The sequence below is a fragment of the Ochotona curzoniae genome, unplaced genomic scaffold (genome assembly GCF_017591425.1).
Source record: "Ochotona curzoniae isolate NIBS_2020 unplaced genomic scaffold, NIBS_Ocur_1.0 contig_430, whole genome shotgun sequence".
NCBI lineage: Eukaryota > Metazoa > Chordata > Mammalia > Lagomorpha > Ochotonidae > Ochotona > Ochotona curzoniae.
Window position 1 is genome coordinate 22,125,781 of NW_024466219.1, and position 23,223 is coordinate 22,149,003.

Genomic DNA, 23,223 nt, shown 5'->3' on the forward strand with positions numbered 1-23,223 from the left:
CAAACACTTCTCTGAGTACCTTCCCCAGGCCCACGCCAGACTCCAGTGGTGGACAGGAGAACAGTAGTTCTCCAATGGGGAGGAAACACAGAAGGGATTCCAAGATAGGCACTCCATGAAGAGGGGCACTGCATTGGTCAAAACTTCAGAGCTTTGAGTCCAATTAGATAAGGATGGGGCGCCAGGCTGTCTTATCAATCCTAGAAGCACAATTCCCCACGGCCATGAATTCTAATAGTTCAGGACTGGCTCAGGCAGCAGGCACACCTGTATTTGTTAAGGAAGGAGCAGGCCTGCTTAAAGTGCTCTTCCAACCTTGGAAATCCTCAAGGAACTGTTATTCACAGGGGAAAAAAAAAAGAAAAAAAAGCCACATCTCTTGGAGTGCTTCTTTCTTGGGCTGCATCCTGACGCGCTTTCATAGTTCTTGTTCAGTTCAGGACAGGAACCACGAGATTGCAGTATCTCTCCCCAGTCTTTTTCCTTGGCCACAAGCAGGGAGCTGCATGGGAATTAAAGCAGCCGGGATACGAACTAGCACTCATATGGATTCCCAGCAGTTGCAAGGTGAGGATTTAGCCACTAGGCCCTCTCTCCCCAGTCCTTTCCAAGCCCTTTTCTGCCTGTTGGCTCTTTGTTTCCCATGTGACCACATTTCCACCCCCACAGGTCGCCTAGCATCATGTGCTCCGAGGTGGTCTTCTTAGTCATCAACAGTCATGTGGAGAGAAGCGGGGGAAACGCAGCAGGGCAGCCCAACTGCTCCCACCGGCAATGAGTCAGCAGCACCTGTCTTCCCACTCAGAGGAAGGTGGAGCATCCCCCTGGATTCCAGTGAAGGGCACAGCAGAAACTGCAGGCATCCAACTGAAACACAATGGGTCTCAATGCTACTTCCATCACCCCTGCTTCCTACACCTCAGAATCCCTAAAAAACAACCAAAGGCCGCATCTCCTAAGCTCTTCATTTCCACGGGTTGAGAAGTCAGTTTTGCAGCAATGGAGAAAAGTTTACTCTGACTTTTTAATGACCCAAAATATCATGACTATATATGGGCTGCTGAAAATAAGTGGGATGCAGATGGCTTCCTAAGGCATGACTGTGAGGAAGCTGGATTACAAGCCTACCAAGAGCACTTGCTACAGAGGCAAAACACAAAATTAAACAATACCACCTACCCCGCCCCAAAAGCCATCTACCTCTTTCTGCAGGCTTTGGCTACCCTACACAGGCTGATGCACACGGGCAGTTCTTATCAAGGAAAGGGCAAAGACTCGGCTATTGGGGAGGGCAGCACTGCAGGTCACTTATAAAACAGGGCGCAGTATATCCACCTTTCCAATAAAAATAAATAAACCTTTTTTAAAAAAAACTGTGTGCAGAGCCGTGCTGCAGAGACAACAGCCCCTCCTACATTGCTCAAACCCACCGGGGGCTTCAGGTTTTGAATAAACTTTTTTTTCTTAAATTGGGGCTAATGTCCACACAGCCCCCAAGAGGTACTGCACAAGGATGACTGCATATAGGAAACATCACCCGCCCACCCCTCAAAAACAGTGATCCCTGCATTCAATGACAGAGTCAAAAAGGAGAGGAAGCTTCGGGAAGGAAACTACTGGCAATGGCCTTTGCTAGCACACGTGATACCAGCCCCCGTCCTGTGGTGAGACCGGATGGAGCCCAGAGGCCTTCAGGGTGCTCGCTGAGCTGGCGTCAGTGATACACTTACGTGACTGCCTACTTGTTGAGACTTTCCGCTGAGGACTGTGAAGAACCTCCAAATCTCTCGGCTCATAAATCTGTTCACTTTACTTGAATTGGGCTCACGTCACAGTGCAGCAAGGAGCCCATGGCACTGCGCCCCTCTGCTAGCCAGGCTGGTTCTCCAGACCTTGCCCTGTTCTGAGAAGTGGACAGCAGGATGGGGTGTGTCTCGTTACCTTCACAGGGAAGATTTCCTGTCCAAAGCCATCCAAACGTTCCACTTCATTGATGTACATCAGCTCCGCTTCAGCTGGCAGGATTCCACTGAAATCAAAACAGCAGCAGAGGAGGAAATGGTTAAGGGCAGCCTAGCCAATGGAAGACTCTGCCTCTGTGCTGGCAAATTCCAGAGCTGTGGTTCAGTTTCTGGGAAGAGCAATCATTACCCAATGGCGAGGACCTGGTATCTTACCAGGTAATTTATTAACCAAGTTCCCGGTGACTTTTTACTCACCAGGGAATAAGAGGAAGCTAAGGTATTTAATGAACAGCCCCAGCCTTAATTCAGAACATTAAACAACTACTCCAGACATCTCTGTCAATAACATGGCTGTTTGAAATAAAAGGAAAATGACAAGAAGAAAAGGTTAACGGTGGGGATGACATTTTGGTAATCAAGTGCTCAAGGGTGGGTGGGGAGGGGGGTATGTTCTCTACCGGTCCAATGAGCACCAGGAGGTCCTGAGGTCACGGCCCTGGTCCACATCTGTGTGGGCTTCCTGGTGTGGAAGGAGGGAGGCAGGACAGAAAAAAGGGACAGAGAGGAGAGAAGAAAACAAAAACAGGAACAGGAAAGAGGAGCAAGGCTCTCATGCCCCTTCTCAGGACCAAGCACATAGCTGTTGCCTGCTGGCAGCCACAGAGATGCTCTGGCTCCAGTTAGGGCTCCAGGTGGAAAATGAAAGCCTCCAGCTGCCTGCCTTACCTGTGGGCTTTGTGCTCCTGCGCCACCTTCTGGGTCAGCTCCTCCAGAACAGCCTCCTCCAGGGCCAAATCCTGCAGGCACAGAAAGCATGTGATGTGGGCAGGCTGTCCTCCCAGGCTGTCCTCCCAGGCTATCCTGATCAGTTTCCTTAGCGCAAACTCTCCTCATTCCTACAGATTACAGGCTATCAACTTATGAGACCGAGTGCTCATTTCTGTTGTTAGACCACAGCTAGCCATTACGCCTGACAATTCTACCATCTGTAGTGCCCAGCAAGGAGCATTGTTTTTTTGCTCTGCCTGTCTCTCAGAAACAATTTTATCAAAAACCTTTTGCATGTTCAATCCCTGGCTTCTGCATCCATCGAGTCCACTGAGCACAGATCAAAAATAGCTGGAAAATAGTCAAGTCTGCATGAAGTATGTGCATACTATGCCCTGTTATCCAATAACTACTTAACATTTACACTGAATTAGATGCTACATGTGATTGACAGGTGATATGAAACGCGTTGGTGGATACGCGTGGGCCCTATGCTACACCATGCCATTCTGAAGGAACTTGAGCATTCTCAGACTGTGCCAGCGTAGAGATCCTGAACTCAGGGTCACACAAATATTGAGAGATGTCCGTGGACAAAGACTGACCTCCAGTCCAAAGTTTCAAGGTTAAAGCCATACCCTCCCAAGTATGTACCCCCAAACCATGAAAAACATCTCATCTTGGGAAATTAAAATACAAAAGAAAAGTATCTTTTAACAACTAAAAAATAAGGACCTAACAATTTACTGGAGCTCTAGGTTTTTAGATTTTAATTGTATGGTTCATGTCTCAGAAGACTGAAGGAATTACTGGTAACCTTTGTTTTCTACCTGTTAACTTATTCAGATGCTATTTCCTATTCAGCCATCCACTGAAATGACTCAGATCATAATAAAAAATACGCTCAACACTTTCATGTTGTGCAAAAACAAAGATACTGGGGGGTGGGGCAGACCTGGCACTTTAGTCCAGTGGGTTAAGCCCCACCTACAACCATAGCATTCCATATGGGCACTGGTTCCAGCCATGGCTATTTTCTTCCCAATCCAGCTCTCTGATAGTGCACCTGTGAGCAGTGGAAGATGGTTCAAATACCTGGGCTCCCACACAGGAGACCTGGATGGAGGTCTGGGCTCCTGGCTTTGATCTGGACCAGCCCTAGCTATTGTGGCCATTGCTGAATAAACAAACACATGGAAGATTCTATCTCTTTTTATGTCACTCAGTCTCAAATAAATTAAAAAAGAAAAAACCCACATACCATGAGGCTTAGTAACTCAGATAGGCAGGTGCACCTCAGTACTGCGTAGAACTCATAACCTAATGCTAATTCTGAAAAGCTACGAAAAGCCATCAACACAAGAAAATAAAGGTAAGTGAAGATCAAAAAGAGTTCCATCAACAACCCCTCTTTGCTTCCTAGTTTTAGAAACAAAAATGTCCCATAGTACTCCCTTCCCCTACTATTGTACTCAAACCCCTGCATCTGTGCCTGGGGCCTCACTGGGGTATGGGCCCCACTAGGGGGAAATGTAAGTGGTCCTGTGTGTGTGTGTGAATGAAAAATGGGAGCCTGCATGCCTGTACACAGCCGCACACCTGTGGAGCGCCCTGTGTACTTAACTTTGTTCTTTTCACTGCTGAAGAAATGACATTTGACAAATTCGGTTACTTTGTAAGATCAAACACAGCCATTCATCCTATCTTCCCTCCCCCACCAAAGGAATGCATTCTTCTCTTTGAAAGCCCCAATGGAAGCAAGCAGAAAGTTTACAGCCTTCCATGGCTCCCCACTGCCAACTCAATTAGGTCAACACCTGGAGCAGGCATTCAGCCCATTCTTCTGGTATGACCCAGCCTTCCCTTCCAGACCTCCTCTCCCAAGGCATCAAGGTCTCAGGCAAACTCCTCTCCCTTAGCACCAACTGCATTTATATCCCCAGTCAAGCTCAGGCCCACCCTTCCTGGATAATCCAGTCCCTTCACACCACTTTTCTCCAGTGAGGTTTCCTGACCCCCTACCTCGATACCAGCTAGATGAAGCATTCCTGCTCTGGACTTATCTTTCCCACTCTCACAGCCCTTTTCATAGCCTGCCTACTGCATTTCTGGCAGTTAGTTGTATGCCCTGTCTTATCCCCTACTCCTGTCTGCTTTTCTGTTGCAGCAATTCCTCTTCACAATGTAGAACAGCTCTAGCAGGGTTTTGACTCAAAGACAACTTAGAAAGTGTCAATATACAGTAGGTGATCAATGTTTATTGAACTGAGCTCATTATGCAACATACAATTTCCAGATCCTCAAATGATGTCAAACTGGCTAATAATCATTTGCATCTTTGCCTACGCTCAGTCTGATTATATTTTAAAAATTACTTATTTAAAAGGCTGGAAGACAGAGATCTCCCATGTGCTGGTTCACTCCTTAAATGCTCTCAACAATCAAGCTATTCTAAGGCAGGAGCCAAGAACTCACCCTAGGTCTCCCACGTAAGTGTAAGAATTCAGCTACTTGAGCCATGACCTGCTGTCTCCCAGGGAGCACACTAACAAAAGCAGAGCTGGGCATGGAAGCTGGGCACTTGAATATGGGATACAGGTATTCCAAGGAGCATGTGATAACTGTATTCCACACTGGGCCAGCAGTCTACACTGTTAAATGAATATAGTGATAAATGATGAATATGGTTTTTGGAAAGTACAGTCATCAACATTCTTGTGTTTGCATCTCGTATAGACAGAAATCTACCACCATTACCAACAACATGACAACTGGAGAAACACTGAGACTCTTATATGGCAAGATAGGGACTTCACAACAAACGCTTACCTAAAAGGAGTTGGGCTTACGTTACCCTCACGGTAGCCTAAGAAGATTAAGTAAGTTGCCCAGGGTCATAAAATCAAGCAAGTGGTTCAGCAAGGGGCCTGGCACCGCACTGCTTGGCACCAGGTCTGCAAACCACAGGACACAGTGCCCCCAGAACACAGCACTGGGGGAGGTGGGGAGAAAGCTGTGGCAGAAGCTCAGACACACATGTTCCATCATCCTCAGTGTCCCCAGCAAGCCATGGAGGTCAATGGAAGCATTCTAAGCATAAGCTAACAGACACAAACACACCTCGCTAAACTATGCCCCAAATGGAGGCAATGAAAGGAAGGAACTGGATTTTCTAACTAATGTAAATATAAATAGCTGGCAGTTCTCACCCTGAAGATCACCTGTTTAGCTCTATAATGATAGGGGTTAATGTCTGTCCAGCGGTGACATGGATGAAGCACCACATACTTTGAGATGATAGAGGCACAGTCTTGCTCTGAAAGGAGGGTAAGGCTGGAAGGAGTACATTACACCATGGCACTGTGACTTGTCCGTGCCTTCTACCATCTGAAACTCGTATCTTTGAAAACTCTGCCCAGCACACAAACCCTAGTCTTTCAACCAGGCCTGTGGTAATGGCTTCCAATGAGAGTGAGGGGGAAAACAGGTGGGAAAATTGAACCTCAATTAGTAGCAATTCCATGTGACACAAAAACATAAACTCACTAAATCATATTTGCTTCACTTTCAAAAACAAAGCACACTGGAAGATATTCTGAGATGTCAGAGAGGCTGGCTCAAGCATACAGACACTAAGTCCTAGGGTAGGTTCTCTGCTAAGCTATATGCTAATGTCTCTGCAGTTTGATTTAAGGGATAAAGCAGTAAGGCATTACCAACAGCAGGCACAGGAGGTAACACTGCTGCTTTCTTATAGAGAATAAGAATCAGAATAATGGATCCATTCATGAAAAGTCAAGGATTTGAATTATTTCCCTAACCTCTAAGAACACAGTGAGTTTGGAACTAATTTAAACTCATTTCATGCAAGAAAAATGCATAATAACTGCAATCCTTTTTTTCCTTAATCCTAATCTCTCAAAACATAACGCCTTTATTACCACACTTAACTTTCTCCCATACAGCATTTTACTTTAAAAATCTCTTGCAATGCTTTCTAATTTTAATCTCCCTGCTACCACCTAAATAAATTCTGTCTCATGTCCAAGGTCTGGGAAACAGGTCTCATTGCTCTAATCCAGCAGTTCAAAGTGTAGGGACTGCAAAACCCCAGAAGGAAGGCATGGTCCCTAATTTCTCCGATGCTCTCAGTTTCCTCAACCAAGTTTCCCCTCTGGTACCACCAAGCTACAGCTACACTGACCAGGTGCCTCGATCCCAAACACTTGGAGCATATCACTTCTCTCCTTTGCCAGCATTACTTCTGTGCTTCTCACCTCTGCCCGACACAACTCTGTCACCGTTAAGACATAGCTCACGTTTCATTAGCCTCTAAGCCTTCCTTAATCCCTCAAGTACAGGTGACCTCTTACCACATAAACCCTGTGTACGTGACTGCACTTGGCATTGCCTTCTGATTTTGTAAGTTTCCTGTTCCCTCAACCACACTGTACTATTTCTTCTACAGTTTTATCCCTTGGGTATTAGTTACCCACATCAGTACTTTGGGTGAAACAGCGGATCCAAAAAAAACAAGCAGTGAATGATTCTAATATCCAGAGTCAGAGCCAGGACTGTTAGGCTGCTTTTCACTTTTCCCTACAATGGCATTTCAGATCTTTGAGGTCTTCCTCATTTAAAATGCTCTCATTTACACCGAAGCTATCAATCAATCATCCACCAGACTCCCCAGGAGTTCAAACCTGGTCTCACTCAGGAACGGGCAGTTCACTTCATTAATCTCTGTGAACACTGAGTATGTGCCACACAGGAACAGACAAGATGGGGAAGTTCCCCATGAGCATTCTGCCTGACAATAAAAGCAAAAATAAGGAGGAGGGTGCGACTTCAGGTGCTGAAGGAGCCCTGAAGTGTGTGCACATGCGTGTGTGCATGTGTACACACACACACACAGTGATTTAACAGGAAGCAGTTAAGGCTGAATGAGAAAGACAGGTAGCCATGAAAAAGAAGTCTACACAGATATCAAACTGACATTAAGCAAAGGAGCTGAGCACTCTAGGCAAAGGACACCCAGGGCACAGGCTCTGGGGTGAGAAGCTGCTCAGAAAGAAGGCAGCAAAGGCTGGAGGGGCACTGAGTGAAAGCAGAGGGGCTTGGCAGCAAAGGGCCTTCTGCATCTTTTCTTTTTTACTTTTTACTGGCAGACAGCACATGTTTACGGAGTACACTGCAATACTTCAATACATGCAGCTCCACAGGATGAGTAAGTCGGCCAATTAACACAACCATCATCTCACTGTGTGTGTGTGTGAGTGTGTGTGTGTGTTTGGGGTGGGGGCTGGTGAAGACATCTTTGAGCAACTCTGAAATATACATTAGTAACTGTAGTCACCTTGCCAGGAAAGAAGTCACCAGAACTTAGTCCTGTGTACCTGAAGCTGCCCCTTTGATGTACATCCCACCCCTCCACCATCCCATCTCCTGGTAGTGGAGACAATGATTCTCAGAGCTGCACTCTTCCGGAGAGATTCCACTTATACCTGAGATCATGTGGTATTTGTCTTCTGTGCCTGACTTATTTTACTAAGTGTAATATCATCCACATTCACTCACATTACTACAAATAACAAAACTGCACTCTCTTTTACACACCACTTTCTCTTTTTTTTTTTTTTAAGATTTATTTGTTTTTATTTCAAAGTCAGATATACAGACAGGAGGAGAGACAGAGAGGAAGATCTTCCGTCCAATGATTCACTCCACTAGTGACCTCAATGGCCAGTGCTGTGCCGATCTGAAGCGGGGAACCAGGAACCTCTTCCGAGTATCCCACGTGGATGCAGGATCCCAAGGCTTTGGGCTGTCCTCGACTGCTTTCCCAGGCCACAAGCAGGGAGTTGGAGGGAAGTGGAGCTGCCGGGATTAGAACTGGTGCCCATATGGGATCCTGGCGCATTCAAGGTGAGGACTTTAGCCACTAGGCCACGCCGCCGGGGCCCCACTTTTCCTTTCTTAATCAGTTCATCAGTTGATGGCCATATCCTGGCTACTCTGAATACTGCTGTGATGAACACGGGGGTACAAACATCTTTTTGACATATTGATCTCAATTCCTTTGGATTTACACCCAGAAATGCGATTGACAAATCAAATAATTCTTTTAGTTTTTTGAGGACTGGCAGACTGTTTCCATGGTGGCTGTGCTAACTTATATCCCCACCAACCATGCGCAAGGGTTCCCTTTGCTCACACCATTTTACAAAAAATTCATGTATTTAACTTGAAAGAGCTACCAAGAAAGAAGAAGAGAGAGGAAGACAGAGAGGAAAGAAGGGAGTGAGAGAGAGGGAGATAAAGACAGAGAACTTCCATCCACTGGTTCACTCCCCAAGTGGCTGCAATGCTGGAGCTGAGCAGAGCTAAAGTCTGCACCCAGGAGCTTATTTTGGGTCTCCTTTATGGGCACAGGTGCCCAAGGACTTGAGCCAATTCTGCTGCTTTCCAAGCCATAAGCAGGGAGCTGGATCAAGATGTAGAATAGCCAGGACTTGAACAGGTGCCCAAATGGAATGGCAGTACTACAGGCAGAGGATTAGCATGCTATGGCATCATGCCATCCCTGCTCCCTTCTCTCAACACTTACTATCCACTGTTCTGACACCAGGCTGCCTCTTTTGAAAAAGATTTATTTTATGTTTCATTGGAAAATCAGATATACAGAGAGGAGGAGAGACAGAGAGGAAGATCTTCCGTCCAATGATTCATTCCCCAAGCAGCCACAACAGCTAGAGCTGAGCCAATCCAAAGGCAGGAGCCTGGAGCCCCTTCCGGTCTCCCACACAGGTGCAGAATCCCAAGGCTTTGGGCCATCCTCAAGTGCTTTCCCAGGCCACAAGCAGGGAGCTGGATTGGAAGTGGGGCAACTGGAATTAGAACTGGCACCCATATGGGATTCTGGCACACGCTAGCACACTTTAGCCACTAGGCTACCACATCAGGCCCAACACTGGTCTTTCTAACAGGTGTGAGGTGATACCGCATCACAGTTTTGTCATTCCCTGATAATTATTGATGTTGAGCATTTTTAAGTCTATCTGTTGGCTTTTTATCTATCTTTTTTTTTGGAGGGGGGTATGTCTTTTGATAGGAAACACCGGGTTTTTTGTGCATTTTAAAACAGGGTTGTTTTGCTGATATTGAGCAGTCTGAGTTCTTTATATATTTTGAATCCGAGACTTGTGTCTGATGTACAATACACTGTGACATCGTATCCCAATCCCAGGTGCAGTTTCTTCACATGCTTGATTGTTCCCTTTGTTCAGAAGCTTTCAGTTTGATACAATTCTATTTTTATTATCTGTGCCTGGAAGCCATTTATAGAAAAAATCATCGCACAAATCAATGTAGCTTTCTTTTTCTACTTTCTTCCTTGTCTCTTTTCTTTCTTAGAATAAACACCTTCATCACATGAGGGAGGACTGACTTGACCTTCCAGGCCTTCATCTTCCTCAGCTGTAACTCCAGCTTCTTGAACTCTGGCACACAGCTGTGTGTTTGGCTCTGATGCCACACACTCTGGCCTGGCTCTGATGCCACACACGTAAGCAGCTTGCCATGCTGGAACTGCTCTTCCAGAAGACTGCCACTGGCTTTGGCATCCGTTGTCCTTTCATCATATTTCTTCTTAGCTTTCCTTGACCATTGTTTTTCTTTTAAATGCCTTCCTTCTTGGGAAATTAGCTGGGACCTCTTCTAGTGGCACAGGAACAACGCGAAATAGGATTTGCACAGCATGCCGTCAACGGGGTCTTGGTGGGGACAAGCCTGTTGCTGGAAGCACTATGGACCCTTGCTTTGTGTGTACAGCACTCAGAGCACGGCATCTCCTGCTGCCTCCTCTCTCTCACACCCACAGTGCATCGCAGCAGGGGCCGAGCTTCATGTCAACAACCTTACGGTAGGGCTTCCTTTGGGCCCCAGTCTTCTGGCACCTCTGCCAGTTGTCCCCGAATTGTCCATCACTTTGCACTACCTGGAAAGATGCCCATATTTTCTTCTAACATTTTTACAGTTTCAGATCTTAAAATCTCCTATGTATGCTGAGTTGATTCTAAAGATGTACGTATATCTTATTGGAAAGCCAGATTTGCAGTGAGAAGAAGAAACACAGAAAAAAGATCTTCCATTTGCTGGTTCACTCCTCCAGTGCTTGCAACAATCGCTGGAGCTGAGCCAATCCGAAGCCAAGAACCAGGAGCTTCCTCGGGAACTTCCACGCAGGTGCAGGGTCCTAAGGATTTGGGTTGTCCTTGACTGCATTCCTAGGCCATGGGCAGGGAGCTGGATGGGAAATGGACCTGCTGGGACACAAACCAGCATCCGTACGGGATCCCAGTGCATGCAAGGCGAGGATTTAAGTCATTAGGCTACCATGTTGGGCCCAAGTTGATTCTTTTTTCTTTTTAAGATTTATTTATTTTTATTTGAAAGTCAGATTTGCAGAGAGGAGAAAAGACAAAGAGGAAGATCTCCCATCCATTGATTCACTCCCCAAGTGACTGCAACAGCTGGAGCTGAACTGATCTAATTCCAGGAGCCCAGAGTCTATTCCAGGTCTCCTGCACGAGTGCAGGGTCCCAATGTTTTGGGCCGTCCTCCACTGCTTTCCCAGGCTAAAAGCAGGAAGCAGGATGGGGGATGGAAAGCATGGTTACTGGGATTAGAACCAGCATCCATATGGGATCCTGGTGCATTCAAGGTGAGGACTTTATCTGCTAGGCCACGCCGCCGGGGCCCTTAAGTTGGATTCTTATATAATGGATAAGGGAAGGTTCCAAGTACATCTCTCAATATGTAAGTAGCCAGCTTGCTCAGCATCATGTATTAAAAAGACTGTCTTTTCCCCATTTTATATTCTTGTTCTTTTAGTCAACAACCATTGAGCATAGATGGGTAGTGTTTATTTCTGGACTCTATAACCTAATTCCATCAGCGAATGCGTGTGCTTCGAGGCCTCTACCACACTCTGTTGGTTAACGCAGCTTCATGATCCTGTTGGATATATCCAGCTTTGTGTTTTCTGTACAAGATTATTTCGGATATTCGGAAATTTGAAGCACACCAGAATGTTAGGATTGCTGTTGTTAATTTCTGTGTTGAGTGGCACTACATTTTGGATACGGAATGCACTGAATGCTAGTATGGGAATGTCACATACTGAACTTTCCCTGAAAACAGAGTTTCTTTCCATTTGTATCATCTGTAATTGCTTTCATCAGCCATTTATACTTTTCAGGAAAAAAGTCTTTTACTTCTTTGGTTAAATTCACTGCTAAGTATTTTGGGACTCGAGTGTGTGTGTTTCCCTTTTGGCTGCTTTTGTGAAATGGATTTTTATTTTATTTTATTTATTATTTCTTCTGTTGCTCATTCTCTGTGCTTCCCTGCAGCAATGTCCTGGATGCTGCAGCCAAAGTAATTATTAAGAAACAGAAATAAATGGGATTCAATCAGAAAAGGAAGAAGTGAAGTGAAGTGGCTGACAACATGACCTTACATGTAGAAAACCCCAAAGATCTCACAAAAACACTTTTAGAATTGGTACATGAAGCTGCAAGTTACAAAATGAATATGCAAAAATCAGTGAAGGTCTTCTATGCTAACAAGAAACCATCTAAAACGGAGGCAGGAAAGCCCCGTGAGGCAGCAGGCGGCATTTTTACTTTCGCAGTCTGTTTTCAAAAACTTGCATAGATTTCCTTCTCCGGGAATATGTATATTTAAGTCCTCTGAGATGTACAGAAGAAAAAAAAAATCAAACATCATGATGGAAAATTAACCAAAAGCCAAACACACTTACCATAGGAAACAGCACGTATTCTCTGAGGAAATCTTGAGAATCAAATTGATTAAAGTCTCCAAAATCAGCTAAGAAGAAAAGAAGGGTTTACAAGATTTAAAATGGAGTAAGATAAATGCATCATCACAGTAACTTTCCCGACTTCACTCTATTATTGCACTATTATTCAACAATAATGCCAGATGTGTTTGATAGTTATCAGTTTCACTTAGAAATACTACAAACGCCAGCATGTCAGCAACACTACATAATTTTCAAATAGGGAAATTTGAAAGTGATTCCTATATGCTACTTTAAAAAATTAAAACAAACATTTGTTAATAATTCATGTTTTAAGAATATCTGCCAAGGGGACTTTTAAAGCGGAGATTAATCTGGAGAACTAAAGATGTCAAACACATCTGCACTTTTTGCTAAAGTATGCAGCTGGAATTCCCCCCCTGTAAACTACCCCTGGCGAGCAAAATCGTATGCCTTTTGAACAACCACGCATGCTGCAAGATGCCAAGCAATGCTGTGCTCTGCCGCTTTCATCTCGCAATAGCATGGCTGAGCAAAAAGCAAATGAATACAAAACGCACATAATACGCATGTAAATGCATGCCTTTTTATCTTGCATGCTCTCACACACATGTGAAGCTTTAACGTCATAGGGAGAATCTAACATCTGACAGAAATGGACTCGGGTATCTTTAAGAGAGCTATTAATATAGAATGAAAGGAAAACACAGAGACAAGGTCCTTGTGAGGAAGCTGCCGAGACGGCAACTGTCTCAGTACAGTACAACTCTACTCACCAGCCAGCTGACACACTGCAGCACTGCACAAGCCACTCTCCCAGCTTTTTTTTAAAGATTTTTATTTTTTATTGGAAAGTCAGATATAGAGAGGAGGAAAGACAGAAAGATCTTCCATCTGTTGATCCACTTCCCAAGCAGCTACAATGGCCAGAGCTGTGCCAATCTGAGACCAGGAGCCCGGAGATCCCCCATGCAGGTGCAGGGTCCCGAGGCTTTGGAACATCCTCAACTGCTTTCCCAGACCACACGCAGGGAGCTGGATGGGAAGCGGGGACACCGGGACATAAACTGGTGTTCATATGGGATCCTGACACATACAAGGTGAGGACTCTAGCCACTAGGCTACCATGCTGGGCCCTTCTAGATTATTTTTAATGATCTATTATCACATTTCATTCCATCTTACATTTCTGATAATGTTCCCATCCTAATAAACCAATAAATCAGGAATATAATTGTAAAAGAATGACTATATAACGCAATTGTGTTACACTGTGTTACTGTTAACAGACTATATCTATGTTACATGTCTCCTACAATATTTTAAACACGATACAGCTGGAGGAGGTTTCACCACACTAGACCCTAGCTTCAAAGACCCAACTGAAACAGAAGTCCAGAATCAGTCTGACAGTTTCCCTTGGGGATGCTCCAACGTCCAGAACACCTGTATTACAGCTCAGGAGAAGGGACAGTAAATGAAACAAACAGCAGAGAGAGATTTTTCAAAGGAAGAACCTACTGGGTCTCGTGCCTCCTCTATTACCGGTTCCTCCTACCGTCTCAGTGGTCCACCATTGGCTTTTCTATGTGAGCCGCTCCAGGCTTCCTCCCCTCCCAGTCATTCCAGAAATATGCGAGATGACATAATGTGCACATTTCTATCCACAGGGACAACAGCAGCCAACTGTACAGGAATTACACAGTTGTCCATACCCGCTAAACAGCCCAGGATCAAAGGGGGTCAAGGACAGGCTCTTCAGACATCTAGAACTCCAAGTTACAACTTCAGTTCAAAGTCTCAATCCGCAGCTTCTAAGACAACAGTGCACGTGATGGAAACTCAACTGCTTACACACGAACATCGGTGTTTAAAAAAAAGACATACGCAAGACAGGTTTCTTTAAAAAAAGATTCTAGTTCTTTTTTCTTATTTTCAATATAACTAAAGGCAGTTAAACAACACTCCATAAACAGTAAAGTATAAAAATATAAAAAATGTGTATGTGTGTGTACACATTATATAAGTACCCAGATATCTGAGGCTAGAGCTGCAGTACAGTACATTAAGCCACAGCCTACAATGCTGGCATCCCATATAAGAAACAGTTCAAGCCTCAGTTCAAGCGTGTTCCCTTCTCACGCAGCTCCCTGCTAATGTGCCTGGGAAAGCAGCGGAATGTGGTAATTTCTTGCCACTTACACGGGAGACTGGATGGAATTCCAGACTTCAGGTTTTGGCTTAGACCATTCCCAGACAGTGGGGCCAACAGAGAAGAGACACAGCAGAAAAGCTCTCTGTCTTTCTGCCATCCAAATAAATAGGTAACTCACATAAACAAGAAAAGAAACAGAAGTCACCAGACATCTCAATTTAGAGGTGGTAAAAAGCTGTTGTCTGATAAATCTAAATAGGGCAGGCTGAAAGGTACACTTACTCCAATACAAATCTGGTATTCACATCACCAATGTGAGTTCTGAATTTATCTTCCTAACTGCATTACAATGAATTGCAGTACAATGTTTAAAGCTCTCACACTTGGGGCAGGCAGCGTGACGGCAGTGTAAGCTGCTGTTTGGGAAATTAGCATCCTATTTCAGAGTTCCTGGTCTCAGTTCCGGCCCTTTGGATCCAGGTTCTTGCTAATGTGCATGGGGGGCAATGGGTGATGATGACAGCACAAATACTTGGGGTTCCACACGGGGAATGCCCATGTGGAAGCAGTTCCAGGCTTTGGCTTCAGTCTGGCCAATCTGTTGCTGTTAACATCTGGAGAGTAAACTGGCAAACGGATTTTCTTTTCCTCTGTCTCTCCCTCTCTCCTCTTTCATTCTGCCTTTCAAATGTGTAATTAAAAAGAAAAAATAAAAGGCTGTATAACATGACATTATTACGACAGCCACACAACCACAGCTTCACACCACAGCATCTGACCACACTGCGCAGCACAGCAGTTCTTAGAAAATGTCCTACAAATCCTGAAATGTAGCTCTAGTGAAGACAGGAAAACAGCTCCTATGTCCTCAAATAAAACTGTAGTTAAGAAGTCACAAGCAGCTTACAGTTTAAAGAAATGTCCCACCCTGCCACTACAGATTGCTAACTTTGCATTTTTGCTGTGAGATACCTTACAACGAAAACGGAGCATTCCTTTTCTCTCTGAGACGTCATCAACATGACCATCACACAAAGAACACGGCCCTTCATGTACCTTACCTTGGACGGCTAAGCCGGCCAGCCGGATCACCTGTTCCAGCGAACACCGCAGCCGCCCTTCAAGCACATCCTTCTTAACTTGCAGGTAATACTGATATCTGTGGGAATAGAGGAATAAGTAAATTTATAAGCACATACTTAGAAGTTGGTTAAATAAGGAACTAGAAAGATTTTATTTTTGTTGTGGGATAAAAAATGTTGAGTCCTATGCATACGAGGGGGACTTTATAAAATTAATGGTAAGCATGAACTAGGAAAAAATATAACATATGTACTAAAAATATGCATCAAAATAAACCTCAATTCTATTTTCTATGAACGTTTTGAAGTACCCTCATATCCTAACACAGACGTTCATGTACACAGCAGGACAGGACAGTGATGCTAATGATTGTCACCTCTGTGACATGGAGGTGACCTCTGTCTCTGCTTATCTCTGCTTATTTCTGTCTGACATGGCAGGTGCTGCATCCCACTCGCTGGGTTGGAGAGCGGGACCAACAGAGCACTTACATGTGGACCAGCAGGATGAATCGCTAATAAAAGGTCAGATCTCTAGAACACAGCATCAAGAACGACCACGCTCATCCTCGCCCATAACACAACTGCCAAAGCTACACACCACACATTCATCAACAAATTCCAGAGATACAGCACCTCACAAACTGAAAACCGGATAGCAAAACTGCAAACAGGCTAAACTATCGGAAAATCCAGAGCTTTACCTTACATATCTGTAACCCATGAACTCAAAATCAAATGCAACTTTGCAGTCTGAAGTGATATTCCAATCAGCAAGTGCAGATGGACAGGATGTGTCCACACACAGCCTCCAGCCACAGTCCGGATCGCTGCTCCAGGCACAGCCCGTGCCACTGCTCCTGGAACCACCTCAACACCTGAAACTCCTCACTGCAGATTTCACACCTGAGCATTTTGCTTTCCCTGACCATAATCTGAGCGCACTCCTACTAGAGTCCCCTTTGTGGGCTTTAATTTCTAATAACCCTTCCGCTCCAGCTATACCGTAATTCTCCACTTGAACCTAACTTCAGGGGACTCCAGCAACCCAAAGCCCGGCTTTCCTTCCGAGTGGCGATCAGAGCTAAGCGATTCCAGGCTGGCTCTGCTCTGGGATCACAGCACTCACTACACATCCACTCAGCACCCACTGTGGAAAGGAACCAGACCCTCTGTACTCATCCTCTCTCCTCATGGGTCTCATTGGCAGGATGAAGACAACCATGTCAGCATTAGGTGGGAAAACCATGGGCTCAAATCAGAAAAGCAAACACTGGGAGTTGTTTAAAAACTCCTTAGAATAGACGAGAAAGGGTCTGGCATGCTGGCATAAAAGGTTAATCCTCCACTTGTCAGCATTGGTACACCACGTGGGTGCTGGATCGTGTCCTAGCTGCTCCACTTCTGACCCAGTTCCTTGTTCATGGCTTTGGAAAACACAGAAGATGGCCCACCTGGAAGAAGCCATGGCTCCCAGCTTTGGACCAGCCTGGGGAGTGAAAAAGTGGATGAAAGATCTCTCTCAGTATCTCTGAACTTTCAAGTAAAATAAATAATCTTCGGAACAGGGAGGGAAAGGAGCCTTTTTTTTTTCTTTAAATTTTTTGTTTGTTTCATTTATTTGAAAAAGTTTCCACCGGCTTTCCAAGAAATTTGCCAAAAGACACAAGCAAGCTTTTGTGTCCACTCACACACGGTGGGGCTCTGAGGATACTGCTGTCTTCACACAGTCATGACAACCTCCTAATCCAGCGTTCGTCTAAGCAGCCAAGTGGCAAGAAACAGGAACAAAGGCACAAATAGGAACTCACAGCTGGAAGACTAATGGGGAGGTGGCAGCACTGCTGCTTCTGACTGGGTACAAGCTCCTAACATTAGGCAGGTGCATTTTTTTTTTAAAGATTTATTATTTTTATTAGAAAGGCGGATATACAGAGAGGAGAGACAGAGAGGAAGATTTTCCGTCCGATGATTCACTCCCCAAGTGAGTGCAACGGCCGATACTATGCCAAGCCAAAGCCAGGAGCCTCTTCTGGGTCTCCCACGTGGGTGCAGGGTCCCAAAGCTTTGGGCCGTTCTTGACTGCTTTCCTGGGCCACAGGCAGGAAGCTGGAAGGGAAGCGGGGCTGCTGGGATTAGAACCGGTGCCCATATGGGATTCCAGGAGTGCAAGGCAAGGACCTTAACCACTGTGCCACCGCGCCGGGCCCGGCAGGTGCATTCTTGAACACTGGGTAAAATTAAGGAAATTAAAGGCTCTCTGTGGTGTGTGTATGTGTGTGTGTGTGCTTTAGGGAATCTGCAGAAAAAAAAAAAACATGACAAGAAAATCAAATATTGAATCAGCCAAGATTAAAGGATTCTCACAGTAAATATGTCACGCGACTATCTTCCACCTTGCCTTTCCTTTCCTTCCTCATTTTCTACCTGTGAGTTTTGAGCTGGGCTGTATTTTCAGCCATTCCACATAATATCAGTTAACACTGAAGAAGGCGGGTGCCTCGAATTCTTATGGACCAAGCAGCCACTGCTGCTTGCTTGTTTCTCATCTCATAAGGATAGAGAACAGAACTGTCAACAGGTAACATCAAGGATCTTATTAGGTTGCATTTTTTCATTCAGCACAGCAAGAAAAAAATGCTTTACTTAGGCATCAAGAAATGTACTCCCTGGCGTGGGCATCTGGCACAGCAGCTAAGGCAACAGCCCGGAGCTGCTCGTCCTGCAGCAGTGCCTGCATTTGAGTTCTGACTCTGTCTCCAATCCCAGCTTCCTGCTAAGATGTGCACTGGCAGGCAGCACTGATGGTTCAAATGCTTGGGTCCCTGTTACCCACATGGATGGGAGACCCAGTTGGAGTTCTGGGTTCGGGTTGGCCTTACCCTGGTTCTTGCAGGCATTTGGAGAGACCGTGGACAAGAAATCTTTTAAATAAAATGAAAATAAGGGTGCTTTGGTGTTTCAGAAAGACATTATTTTAAAAGCACAATTATAAAGAGGAAAAAAGCGAGTAGGTAAGAGAAACAAACAAAAGCCTCCAAAATATGCAAAAGCAGGAATGGAAAGGAAAGGAATCTGTATAGAAAACAATCCCAAAGCTCACTGGAAAAAAAAAAAAAAGATTCTGAATGTTCAAAACAAAACCAGAGGGCTCAGTGCTGTGACATACTAGCTGAAGCAGCCACCTGCCCACTTGAGTGCCGGGTTCAAGTCCTGGCCATTCCACCTCTCATCCAACTCCGTGCCAATGGCCTGGGAAGGGCAGTGGAGGCTGGACCAAGTGCTGGGGTTGTTACTATTCTTGTAGGAGACCTGGATGAAGCTCCTGGCTCCTGGCTCCGGCCTTGGCCATTGCTGCCATTCAGGAAGTGAGCCAGTGGATGGAAAATCACTGTTACTCTTTTACATAAATACAATAAATCTTAAAAAAAAAAAAACCTGAGAGCCTCAAGGCAGGAAAGGATGGTGACTTTACTTTTGCAAATCACACAACATCTAATGTTTCAGTCTTTAAAGCTGTCATTCCATCTTTTCCCTTTTGCATAGTTCTTATTTTCTGTCCTGTAAGCCTAGGATGGACAGTAACACCTATTTATTTAACACTGTCTCTGAGCACAGGTCCACTAGATGCCAAGAGTCATCCTACAGAAGGCAAAGACAGACTCTGACTTACAGAGACATCCAGCACCTCTCCCACCCCTGCTGCCATGGCTTTTTGGCACGGTTTCTATGGGTTCAATGTTTCAGGTCCAAGACATAAGACATCTTAACAAGGTGTTACCCTGGCAGTATGTTGTGCCAGAGCTGCAGCTTTTTCACACACCACCTGGAGCTGAAAATTATCAGTTTCCCTTTGGGACTATGTTACCAATCTGCCGGCAAGATCCAGCAAAATAGTAGTTCTAGCTTTTTTGTATTGTTATTTCAAAACTTTAACTTACAGCTCTCACTTGTATAATTCATGAGCAAATCTTGTTCCAACTCCATCCTAACCTAGTCAATAGTGACTCATACTCCACCAGCAGGGAATATCAGGAAGAGCCTAGCCCTTTGGTGTGGGAATAGGCCTGCAAGCAATGTTCTATCTGGGAAGCCACCCAGACTACAGGATAATCCGAACAGCAGCAGCGAGACAGCACTTAAACCCCATGAGACTACAGGTGTAACTACGCAAGACTGCAGAAACAAGAACAAAATCCAACCACTTTAGAAACGGGTTGGTATGTCTGTGCACAAAAGACACTTTTGTAAAATCTAGAAATCCTGTGTGACGTGAAAATTAGAGAATATAAACTGAGGCTCTATTTTTAGCATGCTTGGTTTCAGCTTATTTCTAATTAGAGATTCAATTATAACAGCAGTAAAATATAACAGTAGAGTCTATTTTGGAAACATGCAATTTCACAAAAGTATACTCCACCCCGTCACAGCTCTGGGTGGAGAGGAAAGGAAAAAAAAAAAACCAATCCTCATGCCAGGAAAATAAGTATTTGCCAACTTTCCAAAGAGATCCTCTTTGAAAATCCAAGTTCCCAAGGAAAACTTTGTAATATTTTTCATATTCAAAGACCTGGAAATAGCCCATCTGACTACTGAGGTCCAAAGAGTGGTTTTAGTTTAGGATTCTGCTCTCCCTCTAAGAACTGGTGAATATAATTATGACTATGAAATAAAGGCAAAATTTCTACTCTCAAATTTTCTTTTTCATTTCGTTCTACAGACTCACTGATTGATTAAATACAGATTAGCCTGGGTAAACTGGAAACAGCTCTATGATCAGCCACATCACTAAAGACCACAACTGGAAGCTGACATGCTATGAGCCAGTCTCAGGAGGCCTTGCAGAACTGAGATGTTCCTACTCCATGGCAAGAAAATAAATGACTTCTCCAAGTTACTTCCTCCCTTGAAATTTTAGAAATAAAGTTTTTAAAACCCCATACTGGGAGGCAGAGACAGTGGCACAGAGGACCAAGACAGATCTCTCTCTCTCTCCTGTCTCTGCACTCCCCCCACCCCTCATGCCTCTGCTGTTCAAATAGGATAAACATTTTTAAAAGGTCATCCTAAATCAATAGAGTATTCAGAACTTCCAACAAATATTGAAGAATCCTTTCAAAAATATATCCCATAACATTCTGAATATTAAGAGAAGTGGTACTAAGCCCTTTGATCACTCTTTGTAACTCGTGCTAAGCCTTTATGCAACTGAGTTCCACCTGCATGTCTATTCAACTTCTCAGATGAAGAAATTCCACGTAGCAATCTCCAAGTCCGGAGTGCACTGCCACAATACCACAAGGAAGGCACAAGGGATTCAGAGGCCAAGTATGTGCTGCTTTTAAAAAATACTTACCTTATCCACCCCAAAAGTGAAACCTTCATTCCAAATTCAGGTCAGCGAACAGTACCCCAATCAGGAAACAGTAACATCTAACAGGAAGGCCTTACAATCTCATTTTGGCCACACTTCCATGCAAAAATGCAGCTTTCTCGGCCTTAATCACAGGGTGGTGGACATAGGAGCAATGGGAGGCTGTGGCTACTACTCCAAATGTCCACTGCTGCTCTCAGTGCTGCCTTCTGAGTCCTATCCACGGACTTCACTCCTCTGTAACTAGCTTTGGGACAAGTGATGAAATGGCAATGCAAGTGATGAAATGGCAATGGAAGTGACAGTTATTCCCATGCAAAAGCCTTCAGAACAGTTCTCTGGTGTCCTGAAACCTGCAGTGTCCAGGGAGGGGCTGTGGCTCAGTAAAAATAGAGTCCTGGGAAAGACAGCAGGGGGCAGAAGCCTCCTGGACCTACAATGGACAGGCAAGCTGGAAAAGCAGTAAGCCTCTGTTTCTGAAAGCTACCGAGATTTAGGGGTCATAAAGTGCGCCATTTTTAAGCTTAAGCTCAAAGCATATATCAGCATCCTCCAGGCTAAGAAAGTTAAGGAAGGAAGGATTTTACAACTTTTGAGTACATCCTTTGGGTCCAATAAAAGGACATTGCTCCAGAAAGATGAGCACCTGCTAAAAGTGTCACTGCTCCCTAAAGGCAGGACCAGAACTGCAGCAGAGTTCAGCCAACCACAGATGCACTGGGAGTGTGATGTGACTCCCTGCACCACTGAACCCCATCAGCTCCATAACAGCCTCATCACAAAAATGAGATTAAAGACACTACTCCTTGTGGCCTTTTATGACCCATCCCAGCACATTTCAATTACCAAACCCTCCTTGGACCCCAGTCAGATGGTCTTGCCACTGTACATGTGACAAGTAACAAAATAAGAACCTTAAAAAAAAGAGAGAGAGATGTATTTATATGTTTGAAAAGAAGAGTTACAAAGACAGAAAAGTCTTCCTTCCATTCACCAGTTCACTCTGTACATGGCCCAGCACCTGCAGATGGGCCAGCCCGAAGCCAGGAGCTTCGCTCTGGGGTTCCGAGCACTTGGACCTGTTTCCACTATTTTCACAATGCATTAACACAGGGCTGGAAGAGAATGGGAATCAGAACCCACATGGGATCGTGATATTGTGTGTGGCGCTTTACCCTACTGCAGCACAATGCAGGTTCACCAAGCAGTTTTTCAATCAAATCCCATTAGAGGCATTTCTCACATTGTGGCTTGTGGATACTTTAGATTGTTTCCCTCCCCACAGCATCAACTGAGATGGTTCACATTTCTGCCCCAGAGGCAGGAGGATGAGCGTCACACATGGCACTGAGGGACAGAGGTTCAGGGACTCTGATCACAGGCCCCCTGCCTGGAAGAGGCTAGGTGCAGCAGCAGAGAGAGACTGGCTTCCCACTTACGTATATCTAAATACAGATTAAAAAAAAAAAAAACAGTAACATTCAGTTACACACACATGTCTCTGCTGGCCCTGTGCACATAGCGGTTTCTGTATTCTGGATCCTTAGGCCATCACCCAGTGGTGGGTATCTGGCCTACCGGGTCCTGTATTAGAGCACCTCGATTCTATGGGCTCTGTTCCTGAGTCCAGCTTACCACTGATGCAGACTCTGGAAGGCTCTAAGTGATGGCTAATGTAACTGGCATCCTGCGGCTTACATGGGAGGCCTGGATTACACTCCCAGCTCCTGGCCTCACCTTGGCCCAGTGATGCTTATTGCAGGCATTTGGAGAGTGAATCAGCAGGTGGAAGCTCTGTCTGTCTGTAAAACAGCTATCCAAACTTAACTCTGTTGCTATCATGCTAACACGTGGTTAGCATGATTGTGTGAACAGCACATATCCTAATCGGATTACCCTTTCTGGCCCCTACTATTCAAGGAGGTCTTGGATCGATCCAAATCTCTGTGACCTACTGAGCAGCAGCTGAGTGAGAGCACTCTGTCAGCCTCACTACTCACCTGCCATTAATGCCATTATCATCGCAGGCTCCTCTC

General features: G+C 44.9%; 1 protein-coding gene across 1 annotated transcript in view; it reads right to left on the reverse strand.

Annotated features, from left to right (window-relative positions):
* The window catches only part of PTPN14 (protein tyrosine phosphatase non-receptor type 14), a 106,695-nt gene that overhangs the window by 43,731 nt on the left and 39,741 nt on the right, over nt 1–23,223 (reverse strand). Inside the window, exons 3-6 of the mRNA XM_040985306.1 lie at nt 15,793–15,890; nt 12,556–12,623; nt 2,691–2,761; nt 1,942–2,029 (exon numbers count right to left, since the gene is read on the reverse strand). Coding sequence (XP_040841240.1) covers nt 1,942–2,029; nt 2,691–2,761; nt 12,556–12,623; nt 15,793–15,890 — 325 coding nt within the window. The remainder of the gene's footprint in view (nt 1–1,941; nt 2,030–2,690; nt 2,762–12,555; nt 12,624–15,792; nt 15,891–23,223) is intronic.